This window comes from Zea mays, chromosome 5 (assembly GCF_902167145.1).
Source record: "Zea mays cultivar B73 chromosome 5, Zm-B73-REFERENCE-NAM-5.0, whole genome shotgun sequence".
NCBI lineage: Eukaryota > Viridiplantae > Streptophyta > Magnoliopsida > Poales > Poaceae > Zea > Zea mays.
In genome coordinates this window covers 137,889,371-137,908,568 of record NC_050100.1, presented here as the reverse complement: position 1 = coordinate 137,908,568, position 19,198 = coordinate 137,889,371, and the positions used below count along the sequence as shown (strand labels likewise).

The window sequence follows — 19,198 nt, the reverse complement described above, 5'->3', positions numbered from 1 at the left end:
AGATGCTAGTTAAAAGTATTAAACATAGTATAATTATTATAGAACTAATTAAAAAATGATAACCAAACACCCAGTAAGAGAGTAAAATGTCTACAGTTATGGAACCGATTTTCCATCACAGAAAGACAAACGACTAGTTGAAAACCTTTGCGGACGACAGTATGGATTGTTTTGAAACTTTTTAATATAAGATTCCAAAATGATTACTGAATGATGCATTTTCCTTTCAATCAGAGCGTATAATATCATAAATGAGATATCGAGTAAGAGGAGGGGTGCAGCAAAAGAATTCAATCAGGCCTGTTCTTTTTTCCATGCATGTCATATGGACGTAAAAATTTCACCAACGGAAGCAAAGTGACTATGCCAGTATGCACAGTATCTCGTCAGCTTTGCGGTTATTTCCTGATCCTGGGATGAGCGGAAAATAGCAGAGATCTTGTTCTGATAGCAGGGAATCGTATTACCTATATCAGTTTACTAAACAAAATGTAGACCAGCTCAAAACTGAATAAGACAGAATTACAACATATGCAGCAGTTCAGTAACAAAACTGAATAAGACCATGTAGAAATCATAATGAGTACTTAATAGAGGAAGTTTCTCAGACTGACGAAGAGAGGGCGGATGCGATACTGACTTGAGTGTTCAGAAAAAAAAACACCGTTAATGTTTGCCATCGAACAACTCCAGCTTCGTTAGTCACTGTGCCTGTGAATTCTGCCGTGTAACGCATAGCCAGGTTCGGTCCTTCTCTAGCAAGCCTTCCTCCGAGACAGGGATATGCCAGTGACCTTTATCGGATTCCTGAATTTCACAGAGAATTGATGGAGCAATTATAAATACCTTTCCACATAAATGACACAAGACTTATGGACCTGAATGGAAACTTAGATATCTCAAAGTCCCGTTTAACAAGACCATTTATCATTCATAATGTTCATCATAAGCGTCTCAGTATCCAAGTTCGTATATTCTATTCCACTCTAAGCATATAACTCACTTAATCCATATAACATAGTCAAATGTTAATAGTTAAGCATCCAGAAATTTTTATTTTTTTCAGTGAACTAGTCAAAAGAATAAAGGAATGATCTATTACACAACTTTGATACACTAATTCATCTTAAACTCAGACCTGTATAACAACTGAGTATGGAGGTGGCATTTGAAATGTGACGCAGCGGTCTTCCAAAGTGAAGTGTACCTGTTAGTGAAAACAATACTGTGAACAAAATCTGCGGTCAGATGCAATGGTGTAGGAGAATGAAACCCTTGATTCTGTTGTATAGAGGTGGTGGTTACATATATAGATACAGAACCTTAACCCTAATGGGTCGGCAACCCAACAGTGGTGCCGGCCCACACACAGTATAACATCCCCCACAGTCGCAACGGGGGATGAGATTGGATTAGAAGCGGAAGGTAGGAGCCGACGGGTTGATATCCCCCTACAGTCGCAGCGTCGTGAGGGTGCGAATGTTGCGGCTGGAGTAGAGACCGGTGTGGACTCCGAGAAGACGATAGCCCCTGGATGCCTTGGTAGCCGAAGTCGAGGTGGTTGTAGTCGGAAGACACGCAGCAATAGCCTGTTCTTCGGGAGGGGTAGACGTTCGAGCGTCAACGGTAGGCAGGGGGACACAACACAAAATAGCACCAGCAAGCCGACCTTCTTGCTTCTTCGATCGTCCGGACGTCGAGGAGCCCCGCCAGGGAGACCGTCGGCCGCGCACGTGTCTGCGCTGGTCATGGTGGCCGCGCCCGCGGCAGAATAGAAGGAATAACGGCGGATCCGACCGGAAGGCCACGACAGCGACGGATTCGGCCGGGAAGACGGCGATCCGGCCAAAGGGGCGGTGGATCTAGCCGGGATGGTCGCAGCAACGATGAATCCGACCGGGAAGGCTGCGACAGTGACAGATCCAACGAAGGCGATGAACGGGAAGGCGACGGGACGGGTCCAGCCGGTAGGGGCCTACGCGGGGCCTGCCAGGGGATGGGTGACGCCGATGACAGAAGAAGCGTGAAGGTGCAGTCAGAGGAGCCTGGTCATCGCGGCCGTCAGCGCTGACGTTGGGGAGGGGAGAGAGGACGCACCAAAGAGTGACGGCTCGATCCATGCCGCTGCCAGGGGAGGCTCGTCGGCCGAGCGCAGGGGAGTGCGTGCGCCGGGTCTGGGCCGCGTCCACACGGTTGAGGACGGCGGCCGCGTCATGGGCTGCGTCGTAGAGCTTCGGGAAGGAGGGAGCTCGCAGGGGATCCCCGGCAAGGCCAGGACGAGCTCGCGGCGGCCGCCAACACGTGCGCCCGCGTGGCCGCAACGGCTGTTGCACGGGACGGGCAACACCGATCACAGCAGGGGAAGCTGCCGTGGGGCCGGACGCGTCGCCGGGAGGGAGGGAGTCCGCGCCGATGGAGATAAGGTCGACGGTGGCGCGGATCCAAGCTGAAGGCCGCCGGAGAGGAGGGGGGTAGGGGCGGGAGGTCACAACCGCCGGAACCAACGCCAGCTCGCCTGCTCGCAGTGGCAGCGTGGCCTAGGCCCGCGTGCTCGCCGGAGGAACCAGTAAGGGTCGTGGTCGGCCGCGGCGCGGTCGAGCGTCGCATGGGCGCAGCCGGCGAGGGGGAGCGGTGCTGCTGAAGGAGACCAGTGGCTAGAGCTGGGAGGGCCCACGCCGACCCCTGCGCGGATGGATCTGACGACGCGTAAGCGGGGGCCGCAGATCCAGCGATGGAGCAGTGGATGTCTCGTGTCTCGGGCGAGGAGGCTCGCCGACCTAGGATGGCAGGAGGGCCGGCGGCTGGAGAGGAGCTGCCCCCGAGAGGAAAGGATGAGCCTCCCGGGGAGGCGGCACGGAAGCCGGTGACCGGACCTAGGACAGAGATGGGGTGGTGGTTGTGGGGGTGGGAGGAAGAAAACACTAGCCTGATACCATGTAAGAGAATGAAACCCTTGATTCTATTGCATAGAGGTGGTGGTTACATATATATAGACACAGAACCCTAACCCTAATGGGCCGGCAGCCCAACAGTGGTGCCAGCCCACACACATAGTCTAACAAATGGAATACATGCTTATTGAGCAAAAGGAAAGTCATTTCATGATACGTGTTTATGTTAGTCAAGCAATGATTCATGAATAGTGCATACAACATATTAGGTACTAGTGCGCTACTGCTCTGTCTACTTTTGTCCTCAAAATCTCATGCTAATTGTACCTATTGTGTCTAAATATTCAGTAAAACATATAGAACTAAGATATGGTTTGGTGGCTTTATAACAACTTTAAATCTGGAAGAATTTCATCGTCCTGCCCTGGACCTTTCTGCTCTTGATCAAAATTTCTCTATGGAGGAGGTCTGGGCAGCAATTAAAACTCTCCTTGCTGACAAAGCTCCAGGGCCGGATGGGTACACCGGAAAATTTTATAAAATATCTTGGCCAATCATCAAAGAGGATGTTATGGAGGCGCTAAATAGGGTGCTACAAGGTGATGTATCCAAACTTCATCTCCTTAACTCAGCTTATGTGACTCTTCTGCCCAAGAAAGCTGAAGCATTGGAAGTTAAAGATTTCAGGCCCATCAGTTTAATTCACAGCTTTGCAAAAATTGTTACAAAGATTCTGGCTAACAGATTGGCCTCCAGACTTCCTGAGATAGTGTCAGCAAATCAAAGCGCTTTTATAAAAGGAAGATGCATCCATGACAATTTCATTTTGGTCCAGCAGACGGCCAAGGCTGTTCAGAAGCAGCGGGTTCCTAGAATTCTTCTGAAATTGGATATTGGTAAAGCCTTTGATTCGGTTTTGTGGCCTTTCCTTCTTGAGGTGTTAACGCACCTTGGTTTTGGTTCTGTATGGTGTAATATCATTTCCAAGATGCTCCTTTCTTCCTCAACTAGGGTGCTGGTTAATGGAGAGCCAGGGGAAATCATTCACCACCATAGGGGGCTAAGGCAGGGGGATCCTCTATCCCCAATGTTATTTATTATTGTTATGGATGTGCTGAATTCTCTTGTTTTAAGAGCCCAAGAATTGAGTCTTTTACAACCAGTGTTAAGAAGAGGAAATGGGCAACGTATCTCTCTATATGCTGACGATGTGGTGATGTTCTTGCAGCCAAGTAGAGAAGAACTCAGTGTGGTCAAAGAAATTCTGAGAATCTTTGGAGATGCTTCATGACTTGTTACAAATGTGAGCAAATGCAGTATGACGCCCATTCATTGTGAGGAACAAGACATGGTGGCTGCGCAGGAGTTTTTTCCTTGTACTGAGGTGGCTTTTCCATTCAAATACCTGGGTTTACCTCTTTCAGTCAAGAAACTCCCCAAAAACACTTTTCTAGAACTCATTGACAAGATAGCTGATAAACTAACCGGATGGAAATCTGCCCTCATTCACACAGCAGGTCGGCTGACCTTGGTTAAATCAGTGCTCACAGCCATTCCTATCCATCACCTTATAGTGCTCCAATGCCCTAAATGGGTGATCAAGGCTATTGACAAAATTCGGAGGGGTTTCTTGTGGAAAGGCAGAAAAAATATCAGAGGTGGTCACTGCTCTGTTGGTTGGGCAAGAGTTTGCAGACCACTTAGCATGGGTGGCCTGGGTATCCATAACCTTGAAGTTCTTGGATGGGCTTTAAATCTAAGATGGCTTTGGCTCAAAAAAACTCAACCAGAAAGGCCCTGGGCAGATTTCTTGTTCAAGGTTCATTCCAATGTCAAAGCTCTTTTCTCTGCCTCGGTCCACACTACTGTAGGTGATGGCTCTCGAACCCTGTTCTGGACTGATCGCTGGATTCATGGGCAATCAATATCTGTCCTTGCCCCCACTTTGGTCAGCCATATTACAGTGAGAATCAAGAAAAGCAGATCTGTGCAAGAAGCCTTGGTAAGCAATAGATGGGTTAATGACATATCTGGCAGCCTGTCAGCTCAGATTATCATCGACTTCTTAGTAATCTGGGACCTAGTGCAAGGTTTTCAGTTACATCCGGGGATTCCTGATGTGCATAGATGGTCCCCGTCTGCATCTGGCGATTATTCCACTAAATCGGCATATGATCGTTTTATGGCTGGTTCAGTCTCTTTTGAGACGGCTACCAGAATTTGGAAAAGTTGGGCCCCCAAGGTGTAAATTCTTCATTTGGTTGGCTTCTCTAAATCATTGCTGGACAGCGGATAGATTAAGCAGACGAGGTCTTGAGCATCCTGTAAGGTGCCCCCTTTGTGACCAGCAGGAGGAAACAGTTCAGCATATTTTAGTGGCTTGTGTTTTTGCCAGAGACACTTGGTGGCAGACTTTGCATAAGGTAGGGTTGCATCGCCTGACTCCAGGATTGGCAACAACAACCTTCCAAGACTGGTGGAGAGAAGCTGAGTGCCAGGTGCCAAAAAACCAGAAAAGAGGATTTAATTCCTTAGTGATTCTGGTGGCTTGGTGGCTATGGAAGCATAGAAATGAATGTGTGTTTGATGGTGCATCCCCCAACATCAGCATCATCATGCAGCATATTCATGAGGATGCTGTTCGGTGGGGCTTGGCAGGGGCAAGAGATCTTACGAGATTGTGGCCTTAGGTGCTGGTGTGGCTGGGGGTTGTTTGGATACCCCCCCCTTTTTTTACTTCTTCTTTTTTCTGTCTTGATCTATTTTTTTGGCAGCTTGTACTGGGTCTATTTTAGACCTCTATCTCCTTTTTCTTAATATATAAGATGTGCAGTTCTCCTGCGCGTTCGATAAAAAAATAACTTCTCAGTGGTGTATGAATTCATGACACGTGAAAAATTCTTCCATGTTCTGTTTTTTCTTCAACATGTTCAAATTTTCAGATAAAAATGATTTAGTTTGCCGAAAATATTAGCTTTTTATCAGTACAAGATCACCTCCAACAGTGTAAGAGTAAGACAACGTTGTGGTAGAATATAGCAACAGTACAATTAACATCAACTTTCATAAATGAGAAACTTCTCTTTTGTAAAATACATGATCCCACCTGATGCCTTTCCTTCCACTTGGGGAAGAAATTCCTTTCCAAAATCTGAAATGTGTGGTCTCTCATTTCATCATTGGTAATGATCAAGCATTTGCATCTGATAGCAGCGTACAGCCAGTACCTGAACTACATGGCCGAAATATTACATACTGCAGCAGGTCAACATATATATTCAGGAATAATTTATGGACAGCAATAATAGGGCAAGCAAAGGTGAAGATGGCAGCAAGTAGCTAAAACTATGCAGGCACAGTCGCACAGATAATGAACAAGTGATCCACCAAGTTGATAACAGATAAGTTCTTTCTCTTATACATATACACCTATAGAATTCAAAATTGACTTTCTGAAAACATAAATTGACAATTTTGAGAGAAACAATGGGATTAATAAAGTAAATTCCACTGGGCCACCAAATCTGTTTGATGGTACCTGTCAAGATGTTTGAACTAGTTATCCTAAACTGTACATTTTTTGTCACCAAACTCATAAAAGTGTTCGTCTCATGTTATTACCAGGCTAGACGGAGATATCATTATTGGATCCTAGAAACTGATGATGATCAATGATGAGACAAAGCTGGATAAATGACTAAAAGTGTTAAGGTGGTGGTTAGGATCGAGGGAGCGCAAGGGGGGCAGCCGGAGGCCTTGCCCACGACCGAGCAAGAGAAGAGTGTTTTTCTTCTTAATGCTTGCTTGATTAGATTGATACATACATCATCTCTCCTTATATAGAGAGACTTACTTGACCTCTAAGGAAATATCCTAACCAAATCAATGTAACTTATCTCTTTTCTTATCCTAACTAACCAAATTTTTTCTTATCCTAACTAACCAAAACAATCTAACATATTCTTTTCTTATCTATCCAAACAGCTCCACTTGCCATAACACTATTCTACTCCTGCAAGACACATCATCCTCAAGCTGTGTTGGTGGCCATGCTTGCAGATGTTGATGTTCCCATGGTGACGAAGTGATATGTGTACAATCACCTTGATCTTATGGCGTAGTCTATTGGGTGTCGAGACCTGGGAGCAGTTGCAACAACCAACGGAGACGTCCTCATAAAGGCTAGTGATGGAATGTGACGATGCTATGCAGTGTGCAACTGCAAGGATCCCTATGCCTTCTCGTCTGATGGCTGTTGGTCCACGCCACACCGGGATGTCCCTAATGCCAAGGTGCCCCGGGGGCGAAACAAGTGCCGCAGGAGCAAGAAGAGTTGCCTCGAGAGCCGAAAGACGAGTTGCCACGGGACCGGCACAAGAAGTGCCTTGAGGGCCAGAACAGATGCCCTAGGGGCTAGAACAGATGCCTTGAAGGCCGACGCAAGAACGACCCTAAGGGTCGACTAACCTAGGGTCGGCGCAATGAGTGCCCTAGGGGGCGGAACAGATGCCCCGGGGGCTAGGGCATTGGGGACCGGTGCAAGAAGTGCACCGAGGACTTGAGCAACGGTGGTCGATGCATGAAGTGCCCAGAGGGCAGAATAGGTGCCCTGTCCCAGGGGCCAAAACAAATTCCCTAGAGGCTAGAGCATATGCCCCAGGGGCCGAGCACCGGTGGTTGGCGCACAAAATGCCTTGAGGATTGGAACAGATGCCTCAGGGGAAAGAACAGATGCCCTGGGAGTCCGGGCGGCACAAGAAGTGTCCTGGTGGGCGGAATAGGTACCCTAAGGCCTGGAACAGGTGCCCCGTTGACTGACCGTTGCCCACGGAGGAACTTTTCACAATAGTTGAGCCAGTTTAGGGGTCCTCCTTGTTGTTGTAGGTGAAGGACGGGAACATCATTGTCTCATACCCCATCATCCCGTAGGGAAAGACCTAGGGTATGGCGTCTACCATTGAGGATGCCTAGTGGCCCTCCATGGTGGCCAGTCGTGAGAGGACAGCGACCTGCTTCACCATGAGGTCGATCAACTGCTAGATGACCTCAGAGTGGGCCTTTGTTAAGTCATCAAGGGGCGGATGATGGCAGTCCATGTGACGTTGGCAGCATGACCCGCTATGCCTGTGGAGAAGAAGCCATGACGTCTATCGCAACAATAGCATGAGAACCTGAGATATCCGATACCAGATGTTAGCTGGTGGCTAGGGTTGAGGGAGCTCAAGGGGCCAACCAGAGGTCTTGCCCATGGCTAAGCAAGAAGAAAGGGTTTTCCTTCTTAATTCTTTCTTCATTTGATTGATACATCTCCTCTCCTTATATAGAGAGCCTTACATGACCCCTAAGAAAATATCCTAACCAAATCAATCTAACTTATCTCTTTCCTTGTCCCAACTAACCAACTCTTTCCTCATCCTAACTAACCAACATCAACATAGCCTTTTAGTCCCAAGCAAGTTGGGGTAGGCTAGAGTTGAAAACCAACAAGAAGTCACCAAGAGAAAGAGAGAGAAAGGGGAGGGGGAAAAGCTTTTGAGAGCACTAAAAGGGAAAAGGCCTAATCACGGTTCGGGCACGTGGATAGCTTCTTTCCAAACACTTCTATCCAATCACAACTCCATTGGGATATCCCATTCCTTTAAGTCCCTTTTGATTGCCTCCTCCCATGCCAAGTTTGGTCGTCCTCTACTTCTCTTCACATTATTGTCCCGTCTTATGATGCCTTTGTGCATCGGTGCCTCTAGGGGTCACCGGTGAACATGCCCAAACCATCTAAACTGGTGTTGAATAAGCTTTTCTTCAATTGGCGCTACTCCTAGCCGATCACGTATGTCATCGTTTCTCACTCGGTCCAATCTTGTGTGCCCACATATCCAACGCAACATATGCATCTCTGCGGCACTTAGTTGTTGGATATGTCATCTCTTAGTAGGCCAACACTCAGCCCCATATAACATAGCAGGCCTAATCGTCGTCCTGTAGAACTTGTCTTTCAACTTTTGTGGCACTCTCTTGTCGCATAGGACTCCCAATGCTTGACACCATTTCATCCACCTCGCTTTGATCCTATGGCTAACATCTTCATCAATATCACCATCTCTCTGTAGCATCGATCCCAAATAACGGAAGGTATTCTTCTTTGGTACTACCTGACCTCCCAAGCTTACATCTCCATCCTCACTAATTGTAGTACCAAAGTCACATCTCATATACTCGGTTTTGGTCCTGCTAATTCTGAATCATTTTGACTCTAGGGTCTGACGCCATAACTCTAGCTTTCTATTTACTCATTCCCGACTTTCATCTACTAGAACTACATCGTCAGTGAAAAACATACACCAAGGGATATCTCCTTGTATATCCCTTGTGACCTCATCTATCACTAAGGCAAATAGATAAGGGCTCAAAGCTGAACCTTGATGTAGTCCTATGTTAATCGGGAAAATATTTGTATCACCATCAGTTGTTCGAACGCTAGTCAGAACCTTGTCATACATGTCCTTGATGAGTGTAGCATACTTTGTTGGGACTTTATGCTTATCCAATGCCCACCACATGAGATTCCTAGGTATTTTATCATAGGCCTTTTCCAAGTCGATAAAAACCATGTGCAAGTCCTTCTTCTGCTCCTTATACCTCTCCATGACCTGTCTTATTAAGAAAATTACTTTCATGGTTGACCTTCCAGGCATGAATCCAAATTGGTTCATGGTGATATGCGTCATTCCACTAAGGCGATGTTCAATAACTCTCTCCTATAACTTCATGGTGTGGCTCATGAGCTTAATCCCTCGATAGATGGTACAACTTTGAATATCTCACTTGTTCTTGAAAATCGGTACTAATGTACTCCTCACATCATCGGGCATCTTGTTTGATCGAAAAATATGGTTGAACAACTTGGTTAGCCAAACGATAGCAATATCCCCAAGGCATTTCCACACCTCTATTGGGATACCATTTGGGTCCATCGCCTTGCCCCCTTTCATCCTCTTTAAAGCTTCTTTGACCTATGATTCTTGGATCCTGCGTACAAAGCATCTATTTAAATCATCAAAGAAGCCATCCAATTGGATGTCCATAGTCTCATTCTCACCATTGAAAAGATTGTCAAAATACCTCTGCCACCTTTGTTTGATGTCTTGTCCTTTCACCAAGAGTTTATCCATAACTAAAGAAGTCATCCTTAAACCCTAAAACATCTATTTAAATCATCAAAGAAGTCATCCTTAATGCATTTAACTTGGTTGAGGTCCATCGTCTTCCTTTCCCGAATCCTAGCCATCTTATAGACATCCTTCTCCCCTTCCTTTGTACTTAGTATTCAGTAAATATCATCATAGGCTCGACCTTTTGCCTCACTCTCAGCTCGCTTTGTAGTCTTCTTTGCCACCTTATATCTCTCTATGTTGATCGTGCTCTTGTCATGGAACAAGCTCCTGTAACATTCTTTCTTTCCCTTTGTTGCCTTTTGAACGTCCTCGATCCACCACCAAGTATCCTTAGGTTCACCTCTGCTCCCTTTGGTCACTCCAAACACCTCTGACGCCACCTTCCTAATACAAGTTGCCATCTTCACCCACATGTTGTTTGCATCTTGTTCTTCGGACCAAGCGCCCTCCACAAAAACTCTTTCCCTAAAAACTTCGGATGTCTCCTATTTGAGTTTCCACTTTCCACCACTTCGTCCTCGCAATTTTGACTTGTTTATCCCTATGGGTATGGACCCGAAAACGGAAGTCAGCCACCACAAGATTATGTTAGGGCACAACACTCTCTCCAGGTATCACCTTACGATCCAAACATGCTTGTTTATCTTCTCTCCTTGTGAGAACGAAGTCGATCTAGCTCGAACGATGGCCACTGCTAAAAGTCACCAAATGAGAATCTCTCTTTCTGAAGAAAGTGTTGGTTATCACTAGGTTGTAGGCTATAGCAAAGTCCAAAATATCATCTACTTCTTGATTCCTACTACCATACCTGAAACCTCCATGAGCCAGCTCATAACCTGCATTTGTTGAACCTACATGACCATTGAGATCTCCTCCTATGAAAAGCTTCTCATTGGTGGGTAATGCTCTGACCATGCCATCTAAGTTTTTCCAAAACTTCCTCTTCTTGCTCTCACTGAGACCAACCTGAGGGGCATACGCACTTATAATTTTCAAGACTACATCCCCAAAACTGTTTGACTAGGATAATCCTATCTCCCTGCCTTTTGGCATCCACCACTCCATCCTTGAGGGTCTTATCAATCAGGATACCTACTCCATTTTTGTTTCCCACTGTTCCTAAGTACCAAAGTTTGGAACCAGTGTTCTCCACCTCCTTCACTTTTTGCCCCTTCCATTTTGTCTCCTGGACACATAGGATATTAACATGCCTCTTGCTCGCTGTATCGACTAACTCTTTTAGCTTACCTGTAAGGGACCCTACGTTCCAACTACCTACACGGATCCTAATCGGCTCAACTAGCTTCCTTACCCCTCGCACCCGTTGAGATAGATGTGAAGACCCTTGCACATTTGTCACTACACTTGGGCGCTGATGTAGTGCGCCACTAAGGAAGCGACGACCCGATCCTTGCTCACTTGACACCGCATCCAAATCCCAACACATCGCCACCAAGGGGGTGGCGGCCCGACCCTTGCCCATTTAACACCATACCCGGGTTTCGATGTGGTGCGTCGCTAAGGGGGTTACGCCCCAACAGTTTCCTATTGGCTTTCATATCTATTTGAGTGGCTAAGTTTTTATAACTGGCTCGCCACGCCTAACACAACCCTCCTTGTACCTGGACTTGGGACCAGGCTATGATGCACCAACATATGCTGAGACAACATAGGCGGAGTCATCCTAACTAACCAAATCAATCTAAATTATTCTTTCCTTATCTAGCCAAACGGCTCCACTTGCCATAACAAAATGATATTAACTGCGATAGTGGGGATTACTATTTACTTGTATAGGTATAACATGGCAGCAGTTTAATAGTTCTTAGGTGACCTACTTGAACCAATGAAAAAATTGGTGACCATAAGACAATTTTGTCAAATGATTAATTCAGTATGTAGACAGTTGCTGCAAAGAGTCATACAGAATCTTACCAATCATCATTTGAACCAGTAGGGGTTGCATATATTGAATTTTCTTGCTTCCACTTTTGTACCAACTTGTGATCATTAAGTTTTTTCATGCGCTCTCCAATGAGATGCTTGTTATGTAAAACTATCAAAGGCCATTTTTTTGACGTAAACCTTAGCCTTATTGCATCGGCAACAGAATTAACCTGTCCAGTTAAACAAAGATAAGTGAAAAATAAACATTCAGAAATTTTCACAATTAGAAGAAAATTTAGGGATATAGAAGAAAGATTGAGCACAATATACATGCCTTACTCAAAGAAAGGTGTTTGTGGCTAAACAGGCCAACATTGGCAGCATCCACGACTGCCTCAAAAGGCCCATGCTTTTCAAGCCATTTCTGAACATGAAAAATAGGGCCCAAAAGTTAAACAGATGAATAATGAGAGTTAAAGGGTAAAGGGGCTCCAAGAACAATGTGAAATATCAACAAAATGGACCTCGACTTCGCACATTATAAGCACAAATATAACCTTTCATACAGAAGCTATGAGCTAGTAAGAACAAGTCAAAATACTTATTTTCTGACGCATGAGGCTCATAATTGAAGTTCTAACGAAATTATACCTATCAGTGATAGGTCAAGTTACTTCAGATATGAAGGTAAGATAATAATTACTTCTCCATGATAGTAGCAGCAAGCTTGCTGATAGATTTTTTTCTCGAACACACAGGAGAGCTGCGTATCATTTCATTAGAAGGATGGTATTTACAAGGACCTAACACACCACTCACACACACACACACAGACAACAAGAGGAATAACCGCCTCCTAGCCGGGGTTGAACACAAAAGCTAGGTCCGAAAGACGGGTCAAGCCTTTGGCCCCCGCAAAACACCACATATTGAACTCATCACTGGCTAAGGTAAGCAATCCAACTATAGAAGGTTGAGCACCATTGAAAACACAGTCATTGTGGTGTCTCCAGATAGTCCAAGCCCCTAGGATCACCAAGGAGTTAAAGCCATCTCTGAGGTCCTTAGGAGTAACCTCAGCCGATCTACTCCACCAAGCTTCAAAATTGATATCTTCCATCCCAGGGGAAAGGGCGAACAGGCCGACACGTTGGAGGAGAAGATACCAAAATTGTCTCGCGAGGACACAGGAAACAAGCAAGTGATGAATAGACTCTCCTTCCTGGTCACATAAGGGGCAAGAACTAGGATGGGGAAGACCCCTCTTAGCGAGCCGGTCAGCCGTCCAACATTTATTATGTAGGACCAACCAGAGGAAAAACTGACACTTAGGCGGCGCCCAGGTGCTCCACACTCTTGCTGATAGATTTGCTACAACAATGTAGAGTTGAGACATTATAGATTATATTTAGATTTAACATACTGGTATCATTTTTTTATTATATTATTGGATAGCATTCTGAGCATATATAATTGACTCAAACCAATACATTCGCTTTATTTTTCATCTAAGGCATCATACTGCAGTTGTCCCAATCACTGGTTTTGGAAACATTTAACATTATATAATATGTAATCTGTTGTATATGCAAAACTCATTTGACTCATGTGCAACCTGGTAAACCAAAATATAAAAGCTCGAGGTAGATAACCTGGAAGTTCTCAAAGTTCGATTTCCTCTCTCTCTTAATAGCTAATTTTGCCACAAATGTGGCAAAATCTTCTGTTTCTTTTGGGTCAAGATCTATAATAGCCAGCTTTTCTCCACAAGCAAGGCAGACACCATTCTCGTTGATATTTGAGTGTGCCACTGTCCATTTCCCTCTCCCCAACCAACCAAACCCATGCCAACCCCCTCCATTATTCTCAATAGCCTTCGCTATAGCACCTGCATCCCACTTTCTCTTTCCAACTTTAGATGCTGTTGGGCTCCGAAACCAAGCCTCAAACAATTCAGCTGTGGAATGGGATACCTGTCTGACAGCAGTCCTAAATTTATGCAGCAAATAATATACCTTGTCTCCGCGTCGGCCAACCACACTAGCCCTGAGAAGTGTCTCCAACTCAGCTTCTTCGGGTGTGATCCCAGATTCCAACATATGGGCTTCTACTTCAAATGCTTTTTCAACATTACCACTGTTGCAAAATGCTGTTAAAGCAGGACCATATGAGCGCAACTTTGGCTTTAAACCCAGGCCTTTCATCTGTTTCACAATCTCAAAGGCCATATCACTGTCACCCATGGACAACGCCATACGTGCCTTTGCGGTCAGAGCAGCCTCACTCATTTGAACTCTCTCTTTCTCTGAGCACATTTTATCAAATATCTCAAATCCTCGTGCACGTGCATAGTCTCCAAGCTCATCTTCTACTGGTATGCTAACTGTTTGTGCCTTCAAACCACCTGGAATCAAATCGGCCTTGTTTTTTCCCTGATCTTGAACATGACTTTCAGATGCATATGCATTGTCTCCCTCTGAACCTCCCAAGCTTCTGCTGGGTGATGGATCAAGTTTCTGTGCAGGACCAATACTGGCGATACCACTACCCATATTACCACTTTTTGCTGGTTGCACAAAACCAAGAGAAGCTGAAGAACACAGATAAAGGAGCACATTGTAGTGATGCTGCCCCAACTTGATCCCCTCCTCGACTGCGGAATCATACAGAGTGATCGCCCCCATCACATCTCCTCTCTTGGAGCACATGTCCAGCTCAACTCTCAGCTTGCCAGCATACTCACCATCCGGGGGTTTCTTCATTTTCTTACATGCGTTTCTTCTTCCTGTACCCTCATCTCTTGAATTTCCAACCTTTCCAGATTCTTTTGCCCGCATTCCATTTCCGTCTCTAGTCCAGCTCTTCCTCACCATGGGCCCTTTTGACTCCAAACTCCGTGTCAGCCCTCGCCTCCAGCTCTTTTCTTGTGACTCCCCCTCCGCATGTTCTTGTAGCATAACCCTGTCCCCTTTCTTCCACGTCCTTGGCGTGCCAGGGGTCCTTTCCCGCCACATCGGCATATGTGCCTCCTGTGCTGTGGCGTTTCCTCGCACAGTTGAGCTGTTTGTGACACGCGGTGCTCCGCCTGGGCCTGCTCTGCTTCCCTCCGTTCCTGAGGGCCTGCTGTCTCTGTAGGGCATTACGTCGAGCAGATCGCGGCCATGGCATGCCAGTGTAGGAACAAGGCGTCGTGTAGTGACGACGGGAGGTGGGGAGGATGCAGAAAAGAAGAGGTAGCGGTGGTGGAGAAGTAGGCGGGGATAAGGCGCGTGGTGGAGACTGGAGAGGTAGGCCATGGCGGTGGCAGAGCTGCCATGAACGGAGGGAAGCAAGTGGAGCGTAGGTTTTAAAGGAGATAAGGTTTTGGCGGCAACGTATTCGCCAAATCTTCTCGACTGTAAACGAACAATCAAAACAAGAAGCTTGGTACACCGTATATCACGTTCCCCGCTTCCACATTCCACCAGAAACTAAGGTCCCGTTTGTTTATATTACTAGTTGAGTAGTCGTGCGTTGCAACGGGACATATAATATCATGGTAACTTATATATAAAATGTGTGTTATACTGTTATGAGAAAATATTTCATAATTTATTTTTAATCCTGGTCATACATAAATTTTGTTGTTTTAATCTAGTTGTTTCACCACTATATTGCAACCATCAGTATCATGTCGACTTCGATATATGCCACGATTTCCATGGTCTCATCATTGGAGAGCACGCCCCACGCCTGCCGGAAGAAGTTTGCTCGTACATCGTCAGTCATCAGGCACATACCACCATACGCGCTTGCTCAAACGAAAAAGCAATTGTGTGTGTTTGCGTAGAGAATTAAAGGCAGACCAGCACAAAAAGCTACCCGACGGTGGGGAGGATGACGAACTGATCATTGCTGTCGGTCCTCCTCTGCATCACCTCCGGCGCTGAGATGATGCCACAGTCCATGATATAGTAGTCCTCGAACGCACGCGACATGTCGAATATCGATGACTCTTGTTGGGCTGCCAGACGAAGTGCACCTCGGGCTCATCAGCAAGGTAGTACACCTGGCCGTTGCACCACCGGATGCGCTACTCCTCTACATACATAATGTTCGAGGACACTCACACAACGTCAGGAACGACCATCGTCCGAGCGCACAAGAATTTGTGGCGGTCAGTAGCGACTTACATGGCAGGTTGGGCTTGAGAGCACCTAGAGGGGGGGTGAATAGGTGATCCTGTAAAAGTTTAAAACTTAAGCCACAAAAACTTGTTAAGGGTTAGCACAAGTATGGCCAAGTGGCTAGAGAGAACTCAAAACACGATAACCACAAGAAAGCAATCACAGAGTTGACACGGTGGTTATCCCGTGGTTCGGCCAAGTACAAAACTTGCCTACTCCACGTTGTGGCGTCCCAACGGACGAGAGTTGCACTCAACTCCTCTCAAGTGATCCAATGATCAACTTGAATACCACGGTGTTTTTCTTTCCTTTGATCTTTTCCCGTTTGCGAGGAATCTCCACAACTTGGAGTCTCTCGCCCTTACAATTGAGTTCACAAAGAAATACGGAGTAAGGTGGGAATGAGCAACGCACACAAGACTCGAAAATCAGAGCAACAACACGCACACAAGTCGCAACAAGAGCTCGCAACGCAACACAAAGAGTTCACAACTCCACAAGAGCTCTATATGCTATCACAATGAAACGAATGCGTGAGATTGATGTCTTGGTGCTTAGAAGAGTTGTAGGAATGCTTGGTGTACTCCTCCATGCGCCTAGGGGTCCCTTTTATAGCCCCAAGGCAGCTAGGAGCCGTTGAGAACACATCTGGAAGGCTATTCTTGCCTTCTGTCGTCGGGCGCACCGGACAGTCCGGTGCACACCGGACACTGTCCGGTGCCCGATTTCTTTCCTTAACAGGCGAAGCCGACCGTTGCCGACCGTTGCAGATCTGGCGCACCGGACAGTCCGGTGCACACCGGACAGTCCGGTGCTTCCTTCCGACCGTTGGCTCGGCCACGTGTCGCGCAGCGATCGCGCGGCCGACCGTTGGCCCGGCCGACCGTTGGCTCACCGGACAGTCCGGTGAATTTTAGCCGAAGTCGCCGGAGAAAAACCCGAGAGCGGCCTCTTCGGCCGAGGCAGCCTGGCGCACCGGACACTGTCCGGTGCACCACCGGACAGTCCGGTGCCCCAGACCGAAGCAGCCCCTTGGCTGTACACAGCCAAGTCTTCTCTTCTCTTCTTCTATCTGTTTCTAACACTTAGACAAATATATTAGTACACAAAACCAATGTACTAAGGCTTAGAAACATACCTTAACTTGTGATTTGCACTTTGATCATCCTTGGGCATATTTTCACATTTAAGCACTTGTGTTTGCACTCAATCACCAAAATACTTAGAAATGGCCCAAAGGCACATTTCCCTTTCAATCTCCCCCTTTTTGGTGATTTATGCCAACACAACATAAAGCAACTAGAACAAGTGCAAAATCACTTCAAATAAAAACTCAAATTGGTTTTATTCAATTTTGGCATATATGGATCATCCTTTGCCACCACTTGGTTTGTTTTTGCAAATCAAACTCAAATCTCTATCTCTAAGTCAAACACACATGTTGAAGCATAAAGAGAGTCATTCCAAAAGAGATTGATCAAAGATTTCAAAAACTCCCCCTATTTCCCATAATCAATACTTCTCCCCACAAGAAGCCAACTTTGACAATAGAGACAATACGAGACAATAAAAGCTTTTGACAAAACAAAAACTCTATCCTACTATTTTCAAAATCTCTCAAGTGGTAGCTGATCCATTTCTCACTTTGGCCTTTATTTTCTCCCCCTTTGGCATCAAGCACCAAAACGGGATTAATCTTGGCCTTTTAACCTCATTGCCTCACCAAAGTCTTCAATTAAGAGCAAATGGCAATAAGATTTCATGAGATGGACTTGGAATTAGTTACCCTCTCATCGGAGTGCAGTGGAAGTCTTTCATGGTCCAAGTCCACCTTTTCCCTTTCAATCCTCCTTCGAGACTAAATTATCAAACTCAGGCACATGGTTAGTCTCAAAAGGGTCAAGTTGTAACACATCTCCCCCTAAACATGTGCATCACTTTGCAACGGACTTGTGAGGTCCAGGGGGTGTTGGTACAACTTGAGCACCACAATAAGCAACAAAATGCAGAATGAACTTGATCAAATGCATAAACACATGTATGCTACAATTCAATCCAAGTTCCGCGAATCTAAGACATTGAGCTCACTACGCAACCTGCAAAAGGTCTTCTCATCTAGAGGCTTAGTGAAGATATCGGCTAGCTGGTTCTCGGTGCTAACATGAAACACTTCGATATCTCCCTTTTGCTGGTGGTCTCTCAAAAAGTGATGCCGGATGTCTATGTGCTTTGTGCGGCTGTGTTCAACAGGATTCTCCGCCATGCGGATAGCACTCTCATTGTCACATAGGAGTGGGACTTTGCTCAGATTGTAGCCAAAGTCCCTGAGGGTTTGCCTCATCCAAAGTAGTTGCGCGCAACACTGTCCTGCGGCAACATACTCGGCCTCAGCGGTGGATAGGGCAACGGAGGTTTGTTTCTTAGAGTTCCATGACACCAGGGACCTTCCTAAGAATTGGCACGTCCCCGATGTACTCTTCCTATCGACCTTACATCCAGCATAGTCGGAGTCTGAGTATCCAACTAAGTCAAAGGTAGACCCCTTTGGATACCAGAGCCCGAAGCAAGGCGTAGCAACTAAATATCTAAGAATTCGCTTCACCGCCACTAAGTGACATTCCTTAGGATCGGATTGAAATCTAGCACACATGCATACGCTAAGCATAATATCCGGTCTACTAGCACATAAGTAAAGCAAAGAACCTATCATTGACCGGTATGCTTTTTGATCAACGGACTTACCTCCTTTGTTGAGGTCGGTGTGTCCGTCGGTCCCCATCGGAGTCTTTGCGGGCTTGGCGTCCTTCATCCCAAACCGCTTTAGCAGATCTTGCGTGTACTTCGTTTGGGAGATGAAGGTGCCGTCCTTGAGTTGCTTCACTTGGAACCCAAGGAAGTAGTTCAACTCGCCCATCATCGACATCTCGAATTTCTGTGTCATCACCCTGCTAAACTCTTCACAAGACTTTTGGTTAGTAGAACCAAATATTATGTCATCGACATAAATTTGGCACACAAACAAATCACCATCACATGTCTTTGTAAAAAGAGTTGGATCGGCCTTCCCAACCTTGAAAGCATT

The 19,198-nt window shown here is 46.0% G+C and overlaps 1 protein-coding gene across 8 annotated transcripts; it reads right to left on the bottom strand.

Annotated features, from left to right (window-relative positions):
- Positions 1 to 286: 286 nt before the first annotated feature.
- On the bottom strand, positions 287 to 15,411 carry LOC103626926 (proteinaceous RNase P 1, chloroplastic/mitochondrial). Of its 8 annotated transcripts, none has more exons than XR_553258.4 (6): positions 13,603 to 15,411; positions 12,285 to 12,374; positions 11,999 to 12,180; positions 5,998 to 6,118; positions 1,139 to 1,225; positions 287 to 807 (listed from the first exon to the last, which is right to left on the bottom strand). XR_553258.4 is itself a non-coding variant. In XM_008647272.3 (6 exons), exons 1-6 carry the CDS (start codon positions 15,244 to 15,246, stop codon positions 703 to 705), a joined length of 2,211 nt encoding a protein of 736 aa, XP_008645494.1. In that variant the 5' UTR covers positions 15,247 to 15,411; the 3' UTR covers positions 287 to 702. The 8 variants fall into 8 exon arrangements, 4 of the variants coding, with proteins under 4 accessions (XP_008645494.1, XP_008645495.1, XP_008645496.1 ...); XM_008647272.3 differs by having other exon boundaries at positions 1,139 to 1,207; XR_002262347.3 differs by having other exon boundaries at positions 477 to 807; positions 5,998 to 6,123.
- Between the last annotated feature and the right edge of the window lie 3,787 nt (positions 15,412 to 19,198).